At 37.0% G+C, this 17,641-nt stretch overlaps 1 protein-coding gene across 1 annotated transcript in view; it reads left to right on the top strand.

Annotated features, from left to right (window-relative positions):
- Positions 1-17,641, top strand: part of LOC137635280 (uncharacterized) — a 153,494-nt gene that overhangs the window by 103,867 nt on the left and 31,986 nt on the right. The window contains 3 exon segments of the mRNA XM_068367741.1: positions 6,050-6,199; positions 13,128-13,221; positions 13,745-13,892. Coding sequence (XP_068223842.1) covers positions 6,050-6,199; positions 13,128-13,221; positions 13,745-13,892 — 392 coding nt within the window.

The following is a 17,641-nucleotide window of genomic DNA, read 5'->3' as shown; positions in this document are numbered from 1 at the left end:
TGTAAGTAACTGACAGTTGTCTGTGTAATCTGCTGATATGTACTGTCTTGTTCCTTTGTGATAGCATACCAAACAATTCTTCTTCACCCAAGGGGTTACTGCACTGTAATATTTCAGTGGCCACTTTCTTCTTGGTAAGGGTAGAAGAAACTCTTTAGCTATGGTAATCAGCTCTTCTAGGAGAAGGACACTCCAAAATCAAACCATTGTTCTCTAGTCTTGGTGGATGCCAGAAAACCTCAAATCAATCAATCAATCTCTAGTCTTGGGTATTGCCATAGCCTTTGCACCATGGTCTTCCACTGTCTTGGGTTAGAATTCTCTTGCTTGAGGGTACACTCGGGCGCTCTATTCTATCTTATTTCACTTCCACTTGTTAAAGTTTTAATAGTTTATATTGGAGATATTTATATTAATGTTACTGTTCTTAAGATATTTTACTTTTCCTCGTTTCCTTTCCTCACTGGGCTGTTTTCCCTGTTGGAGCCCCTGGGCTTATAGCATCCTGCTTTTCCAACTAGGGTTATAGCTCAGCAATTAATAATAATAATATTCCCTCGGGAGTGGGGAGAAGGTTGCTGCTGTAAAAAAAGGAAGTACCTGTAATCATTCATAGTTGGGGAAAATACAAATTTAATGTTTTTGTTAATTTCATTTTCTTGTTTTATGCTCTTTTAACCCCCTAATTGTCTCATGACGTCTTTGCTCTTGATCTTATAAGTTGAACAGTCCCCTACACACAGTGGGGCAGGCATTACAGCCTAGATTTTTCCTGTTTCTTGGTTAAACTCATACAACTATTCAAAGAAAAAACATTAGAATGAAAGGGGTTTTGTCCTTAAACAAGGTTTCTTTAAGTATACCTGGGTATTTGATAATCTTAAGACCAAGAGCGAATGTGGGATCAGCATGAAACATCTCTTTTGTGTAGTCCCTACATAGCAAGTCTGTCCCTGTATTCCCTTTTGAAATTCAAATGATCTAGTAACAGGGCAGCTATTGGTAATAACTTTTAATTTATCACTGTACATTTAACATAGAACTTGTGATGTTTGTTGTCAAGGTTAAGATTGGAGTGTTATAAGATGCTGTGAGCTTTCAATGACATTGTAGGTGCTTGTCAGTTACCAATTGGTGGGATGAGTGTAATTCAGAGGCTTAACTCCTTCGCTTTTGTGACATCGGGGTATGTCATAACATGCCTAGTGATACACATGGTGACGTCCGGATACGTCATTATCATTATTATCATTATTGTTATTATTATCATTACAAGCTTTAATATAAACCATATAGAGGTTAAAATTACTCATATATCCAACAAAAGACTATAGGATGTGGTTGTGTATCACACACAGTTCACACAAGAAATTTCATTAAAAAATCTCCTCTTCCTGATTTCCGCCCCTCTTCTTTCTATATCCAATCAACAAAGTCTTTGGGATTCTAGCCTTTATTTCCGATTGTGTAAGAGCTATTTTAGTCTGTTTTCATGTTATTTCAGTCTGTTTTTATGTTACCATATCGAATCACGCTACTCTCTCTAGCCAATGGCGACATTCCTTACTTGAGGAAAAGCCCCTGATACCCCCCAACTTGGAGACGTAGATTCTCAAATCTCACCTTACCGCCAACCAAAATATTTGCGATTCAAGTCCTTATTTATTATTTTGTAAGGTCTATTTTAGTGTATTTCTCTATGTTTTCATAGTGTTCAAATCACAGAGAAAACACATAACGTAGCGTAGCTCTTCAAACACCATCGAATCTTCCGTACTAACCAAAACGTTTTACCAGTAAAGCAAGTTGAAACAGGACGAGGTTTACATATCTTTTTCTTATTTTATTCCTTTTTTCTCATTTTATTCCTTTTTTCTCAATTATCATTTCTACAAATTATCATCATTTACATGTCTTATACATATATTTTTATAGGTCATTATTTCATTACTATGCAGTATTCATCATGTTATTACTCGCACAGTCTGTTTCAAAGCCCTTGAAATAGCCAAAATAGGATTGATGCAGTTTGTAGTAACAATCACACACAAGGTTGGATGACAGACAAACGGACAAACCTTATGTCTAATGAACTAAATTTATATTACCTCTCCCTCTCTTTCTCTCTCAGGGCCAGAAATATCTCTTTTATCATCAGTTTTTATTTATCGTATACCTTATGAAATATATATTATAGAATACTTCTCGTGTTAAGGGAAGCAAGTGGATGTTTTCATTACATTTCTGTATGAATTAAAGTCCATTATTACTGTACTGGCGAGTTTTATATCTTTTGACGGTTATGTATCGTGGAGTTATTACGAAATACCATAGTTACTTCAAAGTATATTAAGTTTTTTTTTTACACAGAATAACATTCATTTACCATTATTTACAAAAAATTATATAAAAAAAATTTCTGAAAAATTATTCTATAATCACTTCACAATGAATGAAAAAAAAAAATATTTTGGTTGCTTAGAGTGAAATCCAATAGAAAATAAAGCAAACTTTTGACAAATTTATTCTGTAATCAGCAGCAAAAAACATGGAAATGTAGGTCATCATAGAGTAAGTGAGCATGTATATCCGATGGTGACAAATCTCATATACAGTATAGTTGATATGCTGCCTCATAATGATTGGGTAAAAAAATCAATTATAGGTCTGTGGCATTAATGTCTTTTATTTTTTTTATCATAGTTTTATAAGAGGAGTGGATAGACAAAAAGAGGTTAGATATTTTGTAAAAGGGGAATAGTCAAAAGATTTTGAAAAAAGGAAATGTAAAATGACAGTGTGAGGGTCGTATTATTTGAGGCCCAAAATTTTAGCGTATTTTACTCTGCCGGTGGCAAGGAGGTGGACGGGCAGGTGAGACATGCCACAAATGCAATAGCAGTGGCACCCGGCTGTATGGCTGCATTGGCAGAGGGGATCGCTTTATTCACAATAATTATTGAGAATATCAACTCTCCTTTGCCAATGCGCTAAAGCAGCTGGAAGTGCAAAAAGTACTACGTCTACCCAGTCATCCCCTACAACAGCCTTAGATGCAACTACATGGTCCGCCATACTGAAACACAGAATCAAGAATGACATAGTTCATAACAAACTCTTTCCTACCCCTCTTCACAAGCAGAAGGAGGGTTGTCATGTGTCATAAAATCTATTCATTTATATCGTATTACAATTGTTTTCAAGAACTAAATATTTATCATCTGTTTTAGAGGTAGGGATTATATATTCATGTGTGAATATCTTTATGCCTGAGTATAGATAGCCAGTATTAAATGCTTTATTTTCTTCTAACTGTAAAGAAATATTGTGAACACAAATGATTGGATGGGGGTTATCTAAAGCTGATCTCTCTCTCTCTCTCTCTCTCTCTCTCTCTCTCTCTCTCTCTCTCTCTCTCTCTCTCTCTCTCTCTCTCTCTCTCTCTCTCTCTCTCTCTCTCAGATAAGTTTATGTTTATTGTATGCCTTGTAATTATACATTATTGTAGACATTTTGTCAAAGGAAACAGATATTTTTTAACATTTCTCTATAATTTGAAATATTTTATTGACTAGTTAATTTTTTATATATTTCAAATTAAACATGCAGTTAAAGGTTATGAAAAATATATCTGATATTCACAAATCTCGTATGCAGCTGCCGAGGGGAGACTGCTGCCCCGTAGCGATGGGGTTACAGTAATGTGTAATTTCTAATAAATCCAGAGGAATGCAACTTAAAATGTAAAGAAACTTATCACAATTTGGGAAAGGGGTACGTCGAGTTTTACCGATGGCGACAAAGAAACTAAGATAAAAGTTCATAGTGCTTGCTTCATGCCATTAACTGCTTGAGTGCCTCATTACTTTACTAGAGGCATCTGCCTATTGAATGGAAAGAAAATGGGAAATTTTATTTTTAAAATTTTTTGTGTAAATTTTTATAAACATGATTGCTGGAGAAGCAATATGAACATTAGGGTTTATAGAAATAATACAGCATTTGATTAACATGTTTATGTCATCATTGAAAACCTTCCAAACAATATGAAAAATGGGCATAACTTATAGAACTTGATCAGCCTTTAAAATGTCTCCTCTCATCATCAAAGAAACTCAATGTGACTTAAGTAGCAATTAAACTATTGACAAACATACAGGTACTATATCACTAAATTGCAACTATTTAATCATGCCATTAGTTTTGAAAAAAAAAAAATATTATATGCAGGTAAATATATTCGATATATATTATTGACAGTTTAATTTAGTTACAAAACCTACATTCGCTAGTAAAAAAATCATGATATTTAAAGGGCAGAAGAGAAGGAAACCTGAAAGCCATCAGGGAACTAGTTTTTTCAACTCTAAAGACATAAAGAGAAAACCCTTTCCCATTTCTAATATTTTCAGACTCACAATCAGAAAATTAGAGGGTCACTCAGTAGAACGTAGACCTCTGCTGGGTCAGCTTATTTCTCGACCTTTTGCTTGACCTTGGCCTTGGCCTTTGACCTTAACATGTATTGATCGGAGTGGATTTTCATACTCTCAAATATGACCCAAGTTTGAAGTGACTGTGAGAACGATGTCCAAACTTTTGGCTGATTACATGAATTTGACATTTTGCTTGACGGTGATATTAACCTTTGGCATTGACCTTCCAAAATTTAATCATTTCCAGCTTTTTACATAACAGTTAAGCCCTGCAAGTTTCATTACTCCATGATTAAGATTGTGGCCAGGAAGCTGTTCACACACATACACACACACACACACAAACGGGGGTAAAACATAACCACCTTTCAACTTCGTTGAGGTAATGATAGATTCTTTAGATAAATTAAATTAGCTATCCAACTAATGTTGCATATAAAGCAGAATCACTAAAGGAAAAACTGAACCAAATACAGAACATATAAAAAAAAAAAAAACACCAGCATAAAATGCAATTGTTTATACAAAGCAGCCATTAAAACATGCAGTGGCTGGCAACCAGTGAATATAAATTGCATGTCGAGAATGTTAACTAATACAGTATCAGGAATGGACACTAAACAAACGTGGATAATCCTGGCACTAATGTAATTTAGAGTTTTAAATGATATACCTTTAGTAAACCTTCAATATTTGGATTAAAAAAAAAATTAGTAAAACACTTCAAACCATCTAGTCGTTGTTGCGACATAGAAAACGATGCCCAAATGGTGGGGTGGGTGAAGTCGTGGGAACCATTCAGCGGCCACTTTCTTGCAATGGGTCTCATGCACAGTCGATCCCTGGAGTATTATTATTATTATTATTATTATTATTATTATTATTATTATTATTATTATTATTAGCCAAGCTACAACACTAGTTGGAAAAGCAGGATACCATAAGCCCAAGGGCTTCAACAGGAAAAAATAGCCCAGTGAGGAAATGAAATAAGAAAATAAACTATATGAAAAGAAATATAGAATTAAAATAAAATATTTTAAGAATGGTAACAACATTAAAACAGATCTTTCATATATAAACTGTAAGGAGAGACTTATGTCAGTCTGTTCAACATAAAAACTTTTGTTGTAAATTTGAACTTTTGAAGTTCTACTGATTAAACTGCCCAATTAGGAAGATCATTCCACAATTTGGACACAGCTGGAATAAAATTTCTAAAATACTGTGTACTATTGAGCCTGATGATGGAGAAGGTCTGACTATTAGAATTAACTGCATACCTAGTATTACGAACGGGAAAGTACTGTCCGGGAAGATCCGAATGAAGTATGGTCAAAATTATGCGAAATCATATGCAACATGCATAACAAAGTAATTGAGGCTATATCAAGAATTTTTTTGTTTTTATTAAATGTCAATAGCTACAACTTAATAGATATGAGCACTATAACCTGGAGATAAGAACTTGTAATAGCCTTCTCAGAAATCTTTTTAGGTATAGATTTTTAGCTGCACAAGAAATTTATATTTAACAGAGCAATGTATTCTTGATTAGTAAAAGATGTTCATATAGGAATTTAGGCATACATTAATAAAGTGTTTTATTTCAGACTTCTATGCCAAATCAGACCCGGACAGATCCTACCTCTGAGGCTGAAGGGAGCCAAGACGAATCGGATGGAGGTGCTCTGATTGAAATAGATGATGAGTCAACAGGACAAGGAAGCAAAGGACAAACTAAGATTCACATAACATACAAGGTAAGTGACTACTCTACTCTGCTGTAAGGTATCCTAGTGATTAGACTTGTATATTTTTTCAATTTTTGTTGTACATTTCTGTAATATTTCTTTGTTTTTCTATATTAACGCACAGTTTGTTCTTATGCATCATACAAACCCTCGTCCTTTGATTAGGGACATCGTTTCAGCCTGAGCAGGAATCAGTCGTTAAAAGTTGTATAACGAGCGGTTATCCAAATGGCAGTTAAATAGTATTCACTTTCATTTAGACCGCTGTCATGGACTCTGTATAATTTCTTTCTTTTTGTAGGAAGTAAATGTTAATTGGTTGTAATGTAATAGAATGGAATCAAGAGGTTTGTTTTGGCCAGGAAAGGAGGACGCTGCAACTTGTTAATGGTGAAATTGGCTGGATCTTCACTCCCTCTGTGCCTCCAGTGCAGTGGCAGGCGTATGCCCTGAAGGGGAGGAAATATGCAGTGTTCGTTGGGGTCTGACTGAGCAATGCTCAAGAAGACTCTAGTAGAATTTCTGTCCCTTCATGGGATGCCGCTGCTGCTGTTGCGTCTGGAACCCCTGGTGTTCATCACTCACCTTCAGAGGCTGGAGACTCGTTGACTTTGACATGCAGGCAGTTGACAATAAGTTTGAGCTTTGGAAAGCTTGGTTTTCCTTCAGCCTTTCAGGTAGCCCCTCCATGACTTCTTTTCCCCAATAACACCTGTGCATTTTGTGTGTCAAGTGTCCCCCGTTGACGTCAATGGTGAAAGGCACGGTGGTATCCCCTTTGTCAGAAAGCCTGGTGGTTCCTGTGAAGGTAAATGGAAAGTTTTTGAGGGTTGAAACTGATAAACGAGAGTGATAATAAATGGGAGGTAAATCAGTTGTTTGCAGATGGTACTGTACTGGTTAGACTCGGAAAAGAAGCTTGGTCAATTAGTGGCCAAGTTTGGAAGGGTATGTGAGAGAAAGAAGTTTAGAGTCAATGTGGGTAACAGTAAGGGTATGAGATGCACGAAAAGAGAGGATAGTGCTAGGTTGAATGTCATGTTGAATGGAGAGTTACTTGAAGTAGATCAGTTTCAGTATTTTGAGTCTGTTGGTTTTGCAAATGGTGGAGTGAAAGCAGATACGTCAGAGAGTGAATGAAGGATGCATATTGTTGGGGGCAGTGAAGGGAGTGATAAAGAATAGAGGGTTAGGCATTAATATAAAGAAAGTTCTGTATAAGAAAGGTATTGTACCAACTGTGATATATAGATTGGAGTTGGGGAATGAAAGTGACGGAGAGACAGAAATTGAATGTGTTTGAGATGAAGTGTCTAAGGAGTGTGGCTGATATATCTCGATTAGATAGGTTTAGGAATTAACTAGTGATGGTGAGAATGGGTGTAAGAAATGAATTTGCAGCTAGAGGGGATATGAATGTGTTAAGAGAATGGAAAATGGCTGTCTGCTGAAGAAGGTGATGAATGCAAGACTTGATGGGAGAAGTACAAGAGGAAGGCCAAGGTTTTGGTGGATGGATGGAGTGAAGAAGCCCCTAGGTGATAGGAGAATAGATGTGAGAGAGGCAAGAGTGAGCTAGAAATAGGAATGAATGGCAAACGATTGTGATGCAATTCTGAAAGGCCCTGCTGCCTCCTCTGGTCGCCTTAGTGACCGTGAAGGTAGCAGCAGTAGGGGATTCAGAATATGAAACTTCATTTGTGGTGGATAACGGGGGAAGGTAAGCTGTGGCCCCTTAGCAGTACCAATTAAACTCGGTTGAATCCTTTGTCGGTGTGGGAGGAACGAAGAGAAGAAAAGTCCACTGCTTGTTGGCTACCCCTCAAAATTTGGGGAAGTGACTTTGTAGATATACAGCATGTATATACATGCAACACCTGAGAGGTCATTTTGATCCCCAGGCTACTCTACAATTTATGCAAAGTAATGCATAATACACTAAGCAATATTTCTTATCTAAGACCAGCAAGTCTGGACTATCTTCTTCAAAGGATTTCCCCACCTCTTCAATGACATCAACAAATGATTGTACACCTTTGATAGATGTATTCTGTGCACTTGTTGTATCTTCATGGTGATATGTTATAATTTTCCAAAACTGTTTTATGAATTTTTAGAGGATAAAATATCCCATTGTTTCCTATTTGATTGGCAAATATTGGTTGATAAACAAAAATAGTTTCAGTTTTTCTTTGAAAATTTCATGTTTTGAGAAAATGAACATCAGAGTTTTTTAGAAATTGATGATTACCATAAAGTTTTTGAAGTTTTCTACATCCTACTAATTTCTTTCTTGTAAGATTACAATAGAAATCCCTGGTTAGCCTGTAAAGTGTCCAAAACATTTTAGATGACTTGACTCAAGGATTCAGAACTAAGTTGTTGAGGAAATACAAATTTCTTTAGATTTGTAACATTTCTCTTTTTTTGGAATGCAGGATTACGATCATGATTTGACTCTACCTTAGAGAAACCAACAAGAATTCTGATGCGCTTGTATGAAACACTAGTCTTCCAAAGTAAATAAAAACATTAGATCGTTCTGTTACAATGGTAAAGAGGCTGCATCCGGATTGTGTTCTTTAGTTTTTTACACTCATTTTACACTTGGTAAGCTTTATGTGTAGAGGCTTTGTACAAGCTTATGTTTGTGCCTTGATATTTGCTGCCTTAGGAAGGTACAGTAGTAGTCAACTGATGATGATCGAGTGAAAAAGAATGGGACCTTTTTTTTGTGCAAGCACGTCTTTAAAACCATTCAAGGGGAGTTTCAAAGGAACTTCTACCATTCTTTTGTCTTCTATATGAGGAAATAGGGTTAGGCAGCCCTCTCTCGATGACGAAGAAAACTACAATCGTTGAGCCCTGATGTGTCTTATCCATCAACAATCCTCGACTGTGATCATGGGATTCCACGTTTGTACTTAAGGAGTAAATGTTGGAACAACACCCCAAAGTGAGCAGCTTTGGAACGTTTCTAGTAACTGATGATATATTTTCATAACATTTCCACGCAGCTGACGTTGAAACATTTTTTAAACATTTCTTCCAGTGCATGTTATCGCTAATTTATTTAGCGATTTCTCGCTGGTCAGTATCTCCTATTCTCTAGTTCGCATTCCCAGACAGTTAGACCTGATGGACTACTAGGGATTCAAACGTTTGTAAGAGAACAGCATATCATGGTAGACATTCGCAAAATGCAGCTCTATGCACAAGTGGTTGTCTGTGTCCGATCGCCACAGTTCACAATCGGTCACATGCCTGTCCTATACTCTTGATTGATTTTTTACCCTTGTTTGCCCAGGGAGTATCACTTCTAACCTCCTTTTGCTTCTGGTAAATACAGCCCGAAGTAAGATTGGGTTAGGCAGTGAGTAAAGAGGGATTCCTATACAATACAAACCTGAATTATAAGGAATGCTTTTACCTGCCAAAGACTCTAATCGGCAAGGTGCCGATATAGTAGTAGTTCTTAGGCACCCTCAGAACGGTCACTTCAGGTGCCCTTCTAGCCTTTGGCATGTGGGCCTTTGCAGGTTGATCTGGAGGCCCCAACCTTGTTGCCTTCCCTTGTCAGCTTAGTCTAAGGACGGAGACTGACTCTGGACCAAAGGAAGTTGGGCCAACGCCCCGTGTCACCAGTAGGTCTTCCTACGTCCAAGGGTCTGTGGAATAGTGGTTACAAGAATGCTCCACCAGCATGCTTTCCCCTGAGAGCAAGTTTGCTTGCTGAGCTTGTTCATCTGGATTCTAGAAGATAGGTGCCCACTCACCCCTCTGAGCTAGTGTCCATCCATTACCTTTGGCAACACCCTTGCAATAGGGGGCTTGAAAGCACCAGAGAGGCCTCTTGGAGACTCGTGAATCTTGAGCTTGCACTGTAACTTATGTTGATTCTCCATGTAAGCTTGCCATTCAGCTCACCTAGTTGGGTTAAAAGGGTAGCACAACACCTTCTTGCACTTTCAGCTCTACTATCTGCGTCCTGTTCAAGCTATCGCAAAATAGAATGCAAAAGACAGGTTAGCGCACCCGAGGCAAATCTCGTTCACGCTCCATTGTGACTGGTCCTCTCCCTTATCTAGATGATTGATACCTGTTTGTTAGCTCGAGCAAAGTCAAGACAAAGGTTGCAAGGATTATCCTCTCCTTGTGGGTTAAGCAAGTCATTGACTGAGCTGTTAATCCTTCCCTTTTACATCAAATTCTCCACCTAGAGCTCATGACGTCAGGGGAAATAGTATATCCCTAGCATTCAAGAAGAATCTTTCTGTGATGCAGGTTTGCCAAACAAGGTTATGGAAAAGACAAACCATCTTCACTCCCTGTTACCTGCAAGATGTGACCCACAAGTTCATATATATGTTTTGATAAGTGCTGTGGTAGCTACAGCAAATGGTTTAGCTGCCTTAGCTCCTAAAAGGACTATTAGTAGTCGTTCGAGGACATATATTCAAGTCATGTCCTCAATCTCCTTATGAGGGGGAGTTTGGGACAATGGTTCTCAATATGTTTAAGCACAAACCCATTGTTATACATAGCTTTAACTACCCGAGTTATGTTCTGTCATACTCACTTTGCTTGGGCTGTGAACCCATTGGTTTAAAGCCATTGTTTTACGAGTTTAAGGGATAGACAATCCTCACATTATCATGCTTAGATGTTGCAATCCCGGTTAAGTTTTCAGCCAGTTGAAGGCACATCCACGCACTCTAGTGTAAGTTTCCAATTGTAAAGAATGTAGGGTTTGTATACAATATAGGAACAAATCTCAAATTTGGAAGTAATTTGCATTTTTCCTGACAGTGCAAACCTGTAGTTCTTTACACATACTTTTACCCGCTATCACTCGACCCCCAGAGGAAAGTCCTGACTGCAGTCAAAGAGAGAATTAGGAGTAAGTGGGATCGGTGCGGGGTTTGGTGGTGCTTCTCCCGGCTACCACTGGTTAACAACCAGGCAGTTGTTTACACCTTGTTAAAAGTTTTATAGCTGTATGTTAGCTTCCACTGATTTCTTTTCCCTCTGTAAAGAACTTCCGGTTTGTATAGTTAGGAAAAATACAAATTACTTCCAAATTTGTAATTATTTTATGTATATAACAACATGATTTATTCTATTTACTGGCAATCTCATATTCTAGCTCTTGTTCTGACAAAGTTTGTAATTACCAATAATCACTTCCTGTCTTCAGCCATGAAAATATTTGAACACAACCTGCCCGGTCTGTCGTTTGTACAGACTATACGATGGCATTCATAACTTAGCTGACATTATCCAGTTGCTGATTATTGTTATCGGCATGAGGAGGAAGATGATATGAGTTTTAGAAGCTGAAAATAACAGTTTTTACTGTTACATTTCCAAATGAAACGTACTGTGTTAAAAAGCTGGTAGGGGACAAATATGCATGAGACAGAGATCACATGAGAGTGTCTATCCAGGATTATTTTCCTTTAAAGTTTCTAGAAGTGGCACTTACCTACAATTATATGAAAGTTTTGTCTGTATGATTGTGTGTTTTTGAGAGAGACGATTGAGATTTACTGAGAAATAGATAATTTTATATTTCATCATACATACATATACCAAAGGCACTTCCCCCAATTTTGGGGGGTAGCCGACATCAACAAGAAACAAAACAAAAAAGGGGACCTCTACTCTCTACGTTCCTCCAGCCTAACCAGGGACTCAGCCGAGTTCAGCTGGTACTGCTAGGGTGCCACAGCCCAACCTCCCACATTTCCACCACAGATTTTTATAAATCTCTCCTGAAGCTTGGTTAATTGATGTTTATCCCAGAAATTTTATTGAAAATTTTCCTATTTTCTTTTCAAGAGATGCATGCCCCTAGTAAAGTAAAGAAACAATCTGGTAGTTATTGGTATATAGCACCAGAGGTTATATGTTACGCTGTTTTTCCGTTACGTTAGCAATACAAAGATTTATCTATCTTCCAAATTGTGATAAATGTTTATTGTATTTTGAATTGTCTTCCCTATTGGATTTGTTAGCATTGAAATTATTATTGTAAAGATTATTAAAACAATTATTATTATAGAAAGTACTGAATGACTGTTGTTAGGAGAACGATGTCTCACTGTTCCTCTCCGCGAGAGTATGTTTCAAGGTTAAGTGCTAATGGAAATGGAGAGCCTACACTACACAGTCGTAAAACTTCTACGTCTTGAGCAGAATAATTGACGCACAATTCTCGCAAAGGGCGGGGAGAGTAAATACTTTTTTTAGATCAAGTTAAATTCTGGGGGAGACTAGAATTATTAATTTATTGTGTTGATACTGATATGGCGTGCCAAATACTCACTTCTCAGCCAAGCTTTGTTAACCCTTTTACCCCCGGGGTATTTGGAAATTTCCAACCCTTAACCCCCAGGGGGTTATTTTTTTCCCAGCACATTTTGCAGTATATATTTTTTAAATTGCTCTAACAGCCTTAATTTTTGTCATAGAGAGGTCAGGTTGGTCTCATTCTCTTGGAAAATCCCTGAATTTTCTCAAAAAATTATCAAAAAATATGAAAAACAAATTTTTATAGCATTTTTTTGCAAGGACGTACCGGTACGCCCATGGGGGTAAAGGGATGGCTTTTATGAAACGTACCAGTACGTCCTTTGGGGGTAAAAGGGTTAATAATGAGCATTTAAAGCTCTTGACTTAGTTAACTTTCTTTGGTATTGTTAGAAAGCCAGCAAGTCTTCTATTGTAAGTGGTAAGTCTGACTTGCTACCCAACCTGTTGCTTACACACGCCAACATTTACCGTACTGAAATCTGATATTGTAGCAAATGGTGCAGATCGATTGTGGTTCTTTTTTTATTTATGATTATGGGGTGGAGAACACTTGCTTTGAGATGTGAGTTCAGGGTAAAAATATGTATAATTAATGTTAGTTTTTATCTCACTTTATCACCAGGAACAGGTCAACGTATCCAGAAAATCTGCAAAACGTCTAAAGTTATTATCATCAAGGGCAAAGACGTTTGATGTAGTTAAAGCATATTCTAGGGGTAAGTTTGCAAATTAATGAACTTCTTATACTGCATTTGTCGAAAATTCTGCTCCTGTGGTATTTATCTAGTGGATGCCCTTGTATCAGGCCATTCTCTGGATGAAACTATTTCAGAATATTATAGCCTCAGTAGCATACATTATTTAGTGTATATGAAGTAAAATTGTTAGTTATTGTTTGCTGTATAGTATATTCATCATTTCTCATTTTTCTTGTAGCTCAGAATTTTTGTGGCATTTAGGTCATGACTAGCAGGGTTCTCAGCTGTCTTAAATAAGTTTCTTTCCTTTTCTGCAGTTTTATAAGGCAAAACTAAAAATACTGCTTTGCATATTTGAAAATATGAAGTAAAGTTTAGATAAATTATCATGAAAAAATTTTGATTTAATGTTTTGTTTTGTTATAGAATGCATTTAGAAATTATTTTCCTATTCTTCTAAGTGTAGAAGTAGACAATTTTGCTACTATTGTTTTAAAGCTTTGAATGTTGATTTTTATGTGCATATTTGTTTTCTTCAAAGGTAAACCTGTGAAAGGCATCAAAGTTGAATCTACGCCTGCAGTTGATGGGAATACTAATAATTCTGCTACCAGTGGCTTGTCCAATATCAAGATGAAAATCAATGGTGAAGATGTCAACCCTTTGGGAGAAGTTAACTCCTCAGTAAGGTTGGTAGTCCAGACTGATATTTAGTAATTGGTGTTTATGCAAATTATTTAGCTTTTTTTAGAAATAAATCCATTTAATGCAATGTTACTGGTAGTGTTAAATCTAAATTAAGGAAGTAATCACAAGATAGCTCTTTGAGCTAGTGTGTTAATTCCTTTTTAAGAAGGAAGTTAAAAAAGCTTGCTATTTTTTAAAAGTAAAAAGATTCGGAGATTTTTCATTGAAGATAAAAGGTAAACAGTTAACTTTCGAGTCCACAATTATTGTAGTAGTAATGAAATTCCTTACAGAGGCTTAGCCATAAGTAATGGTTGAATGCTTCTGCCAAGGAATCATTCATAGCATTAATAACTTTGTTGTCTTTCATAATGATATCATCCACACATGAACATTGATGTAAAATCTATTTGGCTCTGGTGACATATCAGGATTGAGTACCTTGCTTCTCATAAGTCCTTTTATGAATGTGGATATTATGAGGTTCAGGTAATAAAAATTCCTTTAGTAATGGTTAAATTTTGTTCCGCCTGCTGGTTGCCATGGCTTAAGAGCTTTAGACTCTATCTCTGAATCAGGCTGTGAGCAAATCATAAGTGAAGCTACTTTTGGTATTGGTTATCAGTATTATCAGACAAATATTTGATTAATTATTATTATTATTATTATTATCATTATTATTATAATTACTTGCCAAGCTACAACTGTAGTCAGAAAAGTAGGGTGCTATAAGCCCAGAGGCCCCAACAGGGAAAATTGCCCAGTGAGGAAAGTAAACAAGGAAAAATAAAATGTTTTAAGAAGAGTAACAAAATTAAAATAGATATTTCTTATATGAACTATAAACCTTCAACAAAACAAGAGGAAGTGAAATTAGATAGAATAGTGTGCCTGAGTGTACCCTCAAGCAAGAGAACTCTACTCCAAGACAGTGGAAGACCATGGTATAGAGGCTATGGCACTACCCAAGACCAGAGAACAATAGTTTGATTTTGGAATGTCCTTCTCTTAGAAGAGCTGCTTACCGTAGCTAAAGAGTTTCTTCTACCCTTACCAAGAGGAAAGTAGCCACTGAACAATTACAGTGCAGTAATTAACCCCTTGGGGGAAGAAGAATTGTTTAGCAATCACGGTGTTGTCAGTTGTATGAGGACAGAGGAGAATCTGTAAAGAATAAGCCAGACTATTCGGTGTATGTGTAGGCAAAGGAAGACGGTTATTTAAAACCCAGTGTTTTCCCTATGCAGAAATGCTAACCAAACAAGTGGATATTTAATTAAAATGTAGTAAAAACTTATCACAACGTGTCTTGTTGAGAGCTGCGACAGACAAAACTGAAAAGAAAATGATTAACTCCAAGCTTGCTACTTATCATTAACTGCAAGATTTTCTCATTAATTTTCTGTGACTTGTATCTTTTGAAAGGAAAGAAAATTTATTTTTTGTTATACATTTTTTGGATAAATGATAAAAGAAGCTTTTGGTAAAAAAGCAATATGAACATAAGGGTAGGTTCAATAGAATGATAAGATGCCTGTTTAACAGATAAACATTTAACTATTGGTAGTTATGGTCATATCTGAACATTTTGTAATACGTCATAATGCCTTGAACAAAATAGTTCTTAAAACCCAGCGTAGAACTAAGAATTTTATTTTTTAATTGCTTTAGCTGGTTCTTATTTTCAAATCATAAAAAAGAATTCTTATAATAATGGATATACTGTACAGACTAGAATGTTCTTCCAAGAACTGGGGGATTATGATTTTTAATTGTACCAATCTTTTCCTAGTGTTTGAATATGTTATACATAAAGAGTAATTTGTTCCAACACGGAGTACTTACCTCAAACTACTTTCTTAGGAATATCTGGGATCTCCTCCCATCCGACCAGAGTTTTGTGTAGTTAACCCTAGTCCCGTTTTCTATGAGGGGTAACCTCAGGCGGAGTGATACGCGCCCTGAGGCTAACCCCGGGTCAGAGAGCATGCTCGCTCAGGTCTCGACCTCCAGTAAGTTCTCTGGTCGCGTCGCGATATCATCTCAACACTCTCCTTAATCCCTGTGCGACCCTTTGTGTCTCACGCGGTCCCCACGTGATACCTTTGTGCTCTCCCTTGTTCTTTCCCTTTGCGTTCCTGTGTCTTGCGGTGCGTTATTAGTGCGTCATGGGGCCGTAGCTGTAGTGAACGACACCTCGTAGTAACGGGGGATTTTGAGGAGAGAGAAGTCTAATTGGAAAGGGATCTCTGGTAGTGGTATCACTCGCCCCAGTTTTAATACCGACACCCTTTAGGGGTGAGCGAGCTGTATATATTCCTAGCATTCCATGCAACCTTTTTTCTCTGGTATATTTAGCAGTATTTATACCTTTGAAATGGTGCTTTAAGGAGCATTTTCACTGGGCGACATAGGTTCCTCGCCCAGAAATAGATTTTTCCTTCGACAAAATCCCTTTTTTACGAAACGAAAGCTGAATTAATTTCGTATCTTGAGGCACTACTGTATTCCCTTTGTTGGTAGCTGTTACCTTGGCATAACTAGTGCTGTTGTTTGTAATAGATGTTGCATCTCTGTCTACCTTTATCTCTTGCATTTTCTTTTCAATTAGAGCCTTTCTCACTGGGCATTTTGCTGCAAGGGTTCTATGTCATTGGTCGCAGTTGATGCATATCTTTGTATTTTCTGTACATTCCTTGTATGGTCATATGAGCATTCAGAGCATATTTTGACATTTTTATCTTTAGAACATCCCTTATACAGATTTCATAGAGGATTAGACTGGGAAAGGTTTATTCGGGGTGCAGATATCTATGGTTATCTTAGGATACGTCCCTGATTATACACGATATCTTCGGATAGTCGTTCCGCGGGTTAGAACCCTGTGATACCTGACGGTAATTCTCTTATAATATCAGTCGCAGAAATATTATACAGTAGGAAGCTGCCGGAGGAAACTTCCATCAGGACAACATGGTTCGAGCCCAAAAATAGATTTTTCCTACGTCAAAATCCCTTTTATATCAAAAAGACAATTTCATAAATATTTCTTGTTCAATATATTGATTTGGGACAAATTGATAGGCTATAAAGAGGCTGGCTTCCTTGGCTCTCTTTGCCATCTTCAGTGTTTCAAACCTAATTTTCATAATGTGAGGATTATTTGGAATTTTTATCACATCCTCCACTTTAGCCCAGGCATTTTTCCTTTCAACACTAGAATTAAGTTGTTCTCTACAGTCTGATGTTGATACTTCCAGATGGTTAACAACAATTGTTTTGGCAGTCTTATATTATGGGGATTCAATCACTTCAAACTGTGCATTTTGAAAGACAGCCTTGTCCGTCTGGAAGATTTTATCTGAGTCATCGTTGTCTGCATTAACGAAGAATGCCGAGTTAGTGTGGGTGACTTCGTGAACTCTGACCCTAGAGGCGCCAATGCATTCCCACAACCTCAGCCCTCTGCGTGATATGTTCTGTGGCTGGGAACTAAGGTCCTTTATCTTAATCTTCATTTTGTATTATAGAATTCTCATTTCTTGAAGGTTTGCCACAAAGAAGGTTGATATATGCCTAGCTATGCTGGCACTGAAAGAAAGGCCAGAATGATACATAAGGTCAAGGATAGATTATTTAAAGAACCTCAAGGACCACTAACCATGATATTTAGGCAAAGAGCAGAGAACACGTCTTACCTTGTGAGTGTTGGAGGCTGACTGTAGTATTTGTTGTTGTAATTTGTACAGTA

Source organism: Palaemon carinicauda, unplaced genomic scaffold (assembly GCF_036898095.1).
Source record: "Palaemon carinicauda isolate YSFRI2023 unplaced genomic scaffold, ASM3689809v2 scaffold110, whole genome shotgun sequence".
NCBI lineage: Eukaryota > Metazoa > Arthropoda > Malacostraca > Decapoda > Palaemonidae > Palaemon > Palaemon carinicauda.
The sequence above is the reverse complement of the archived record's forward strand: the minus strand, read 5'-3'. Positions and strand labels throughout refer to the sequence as shown.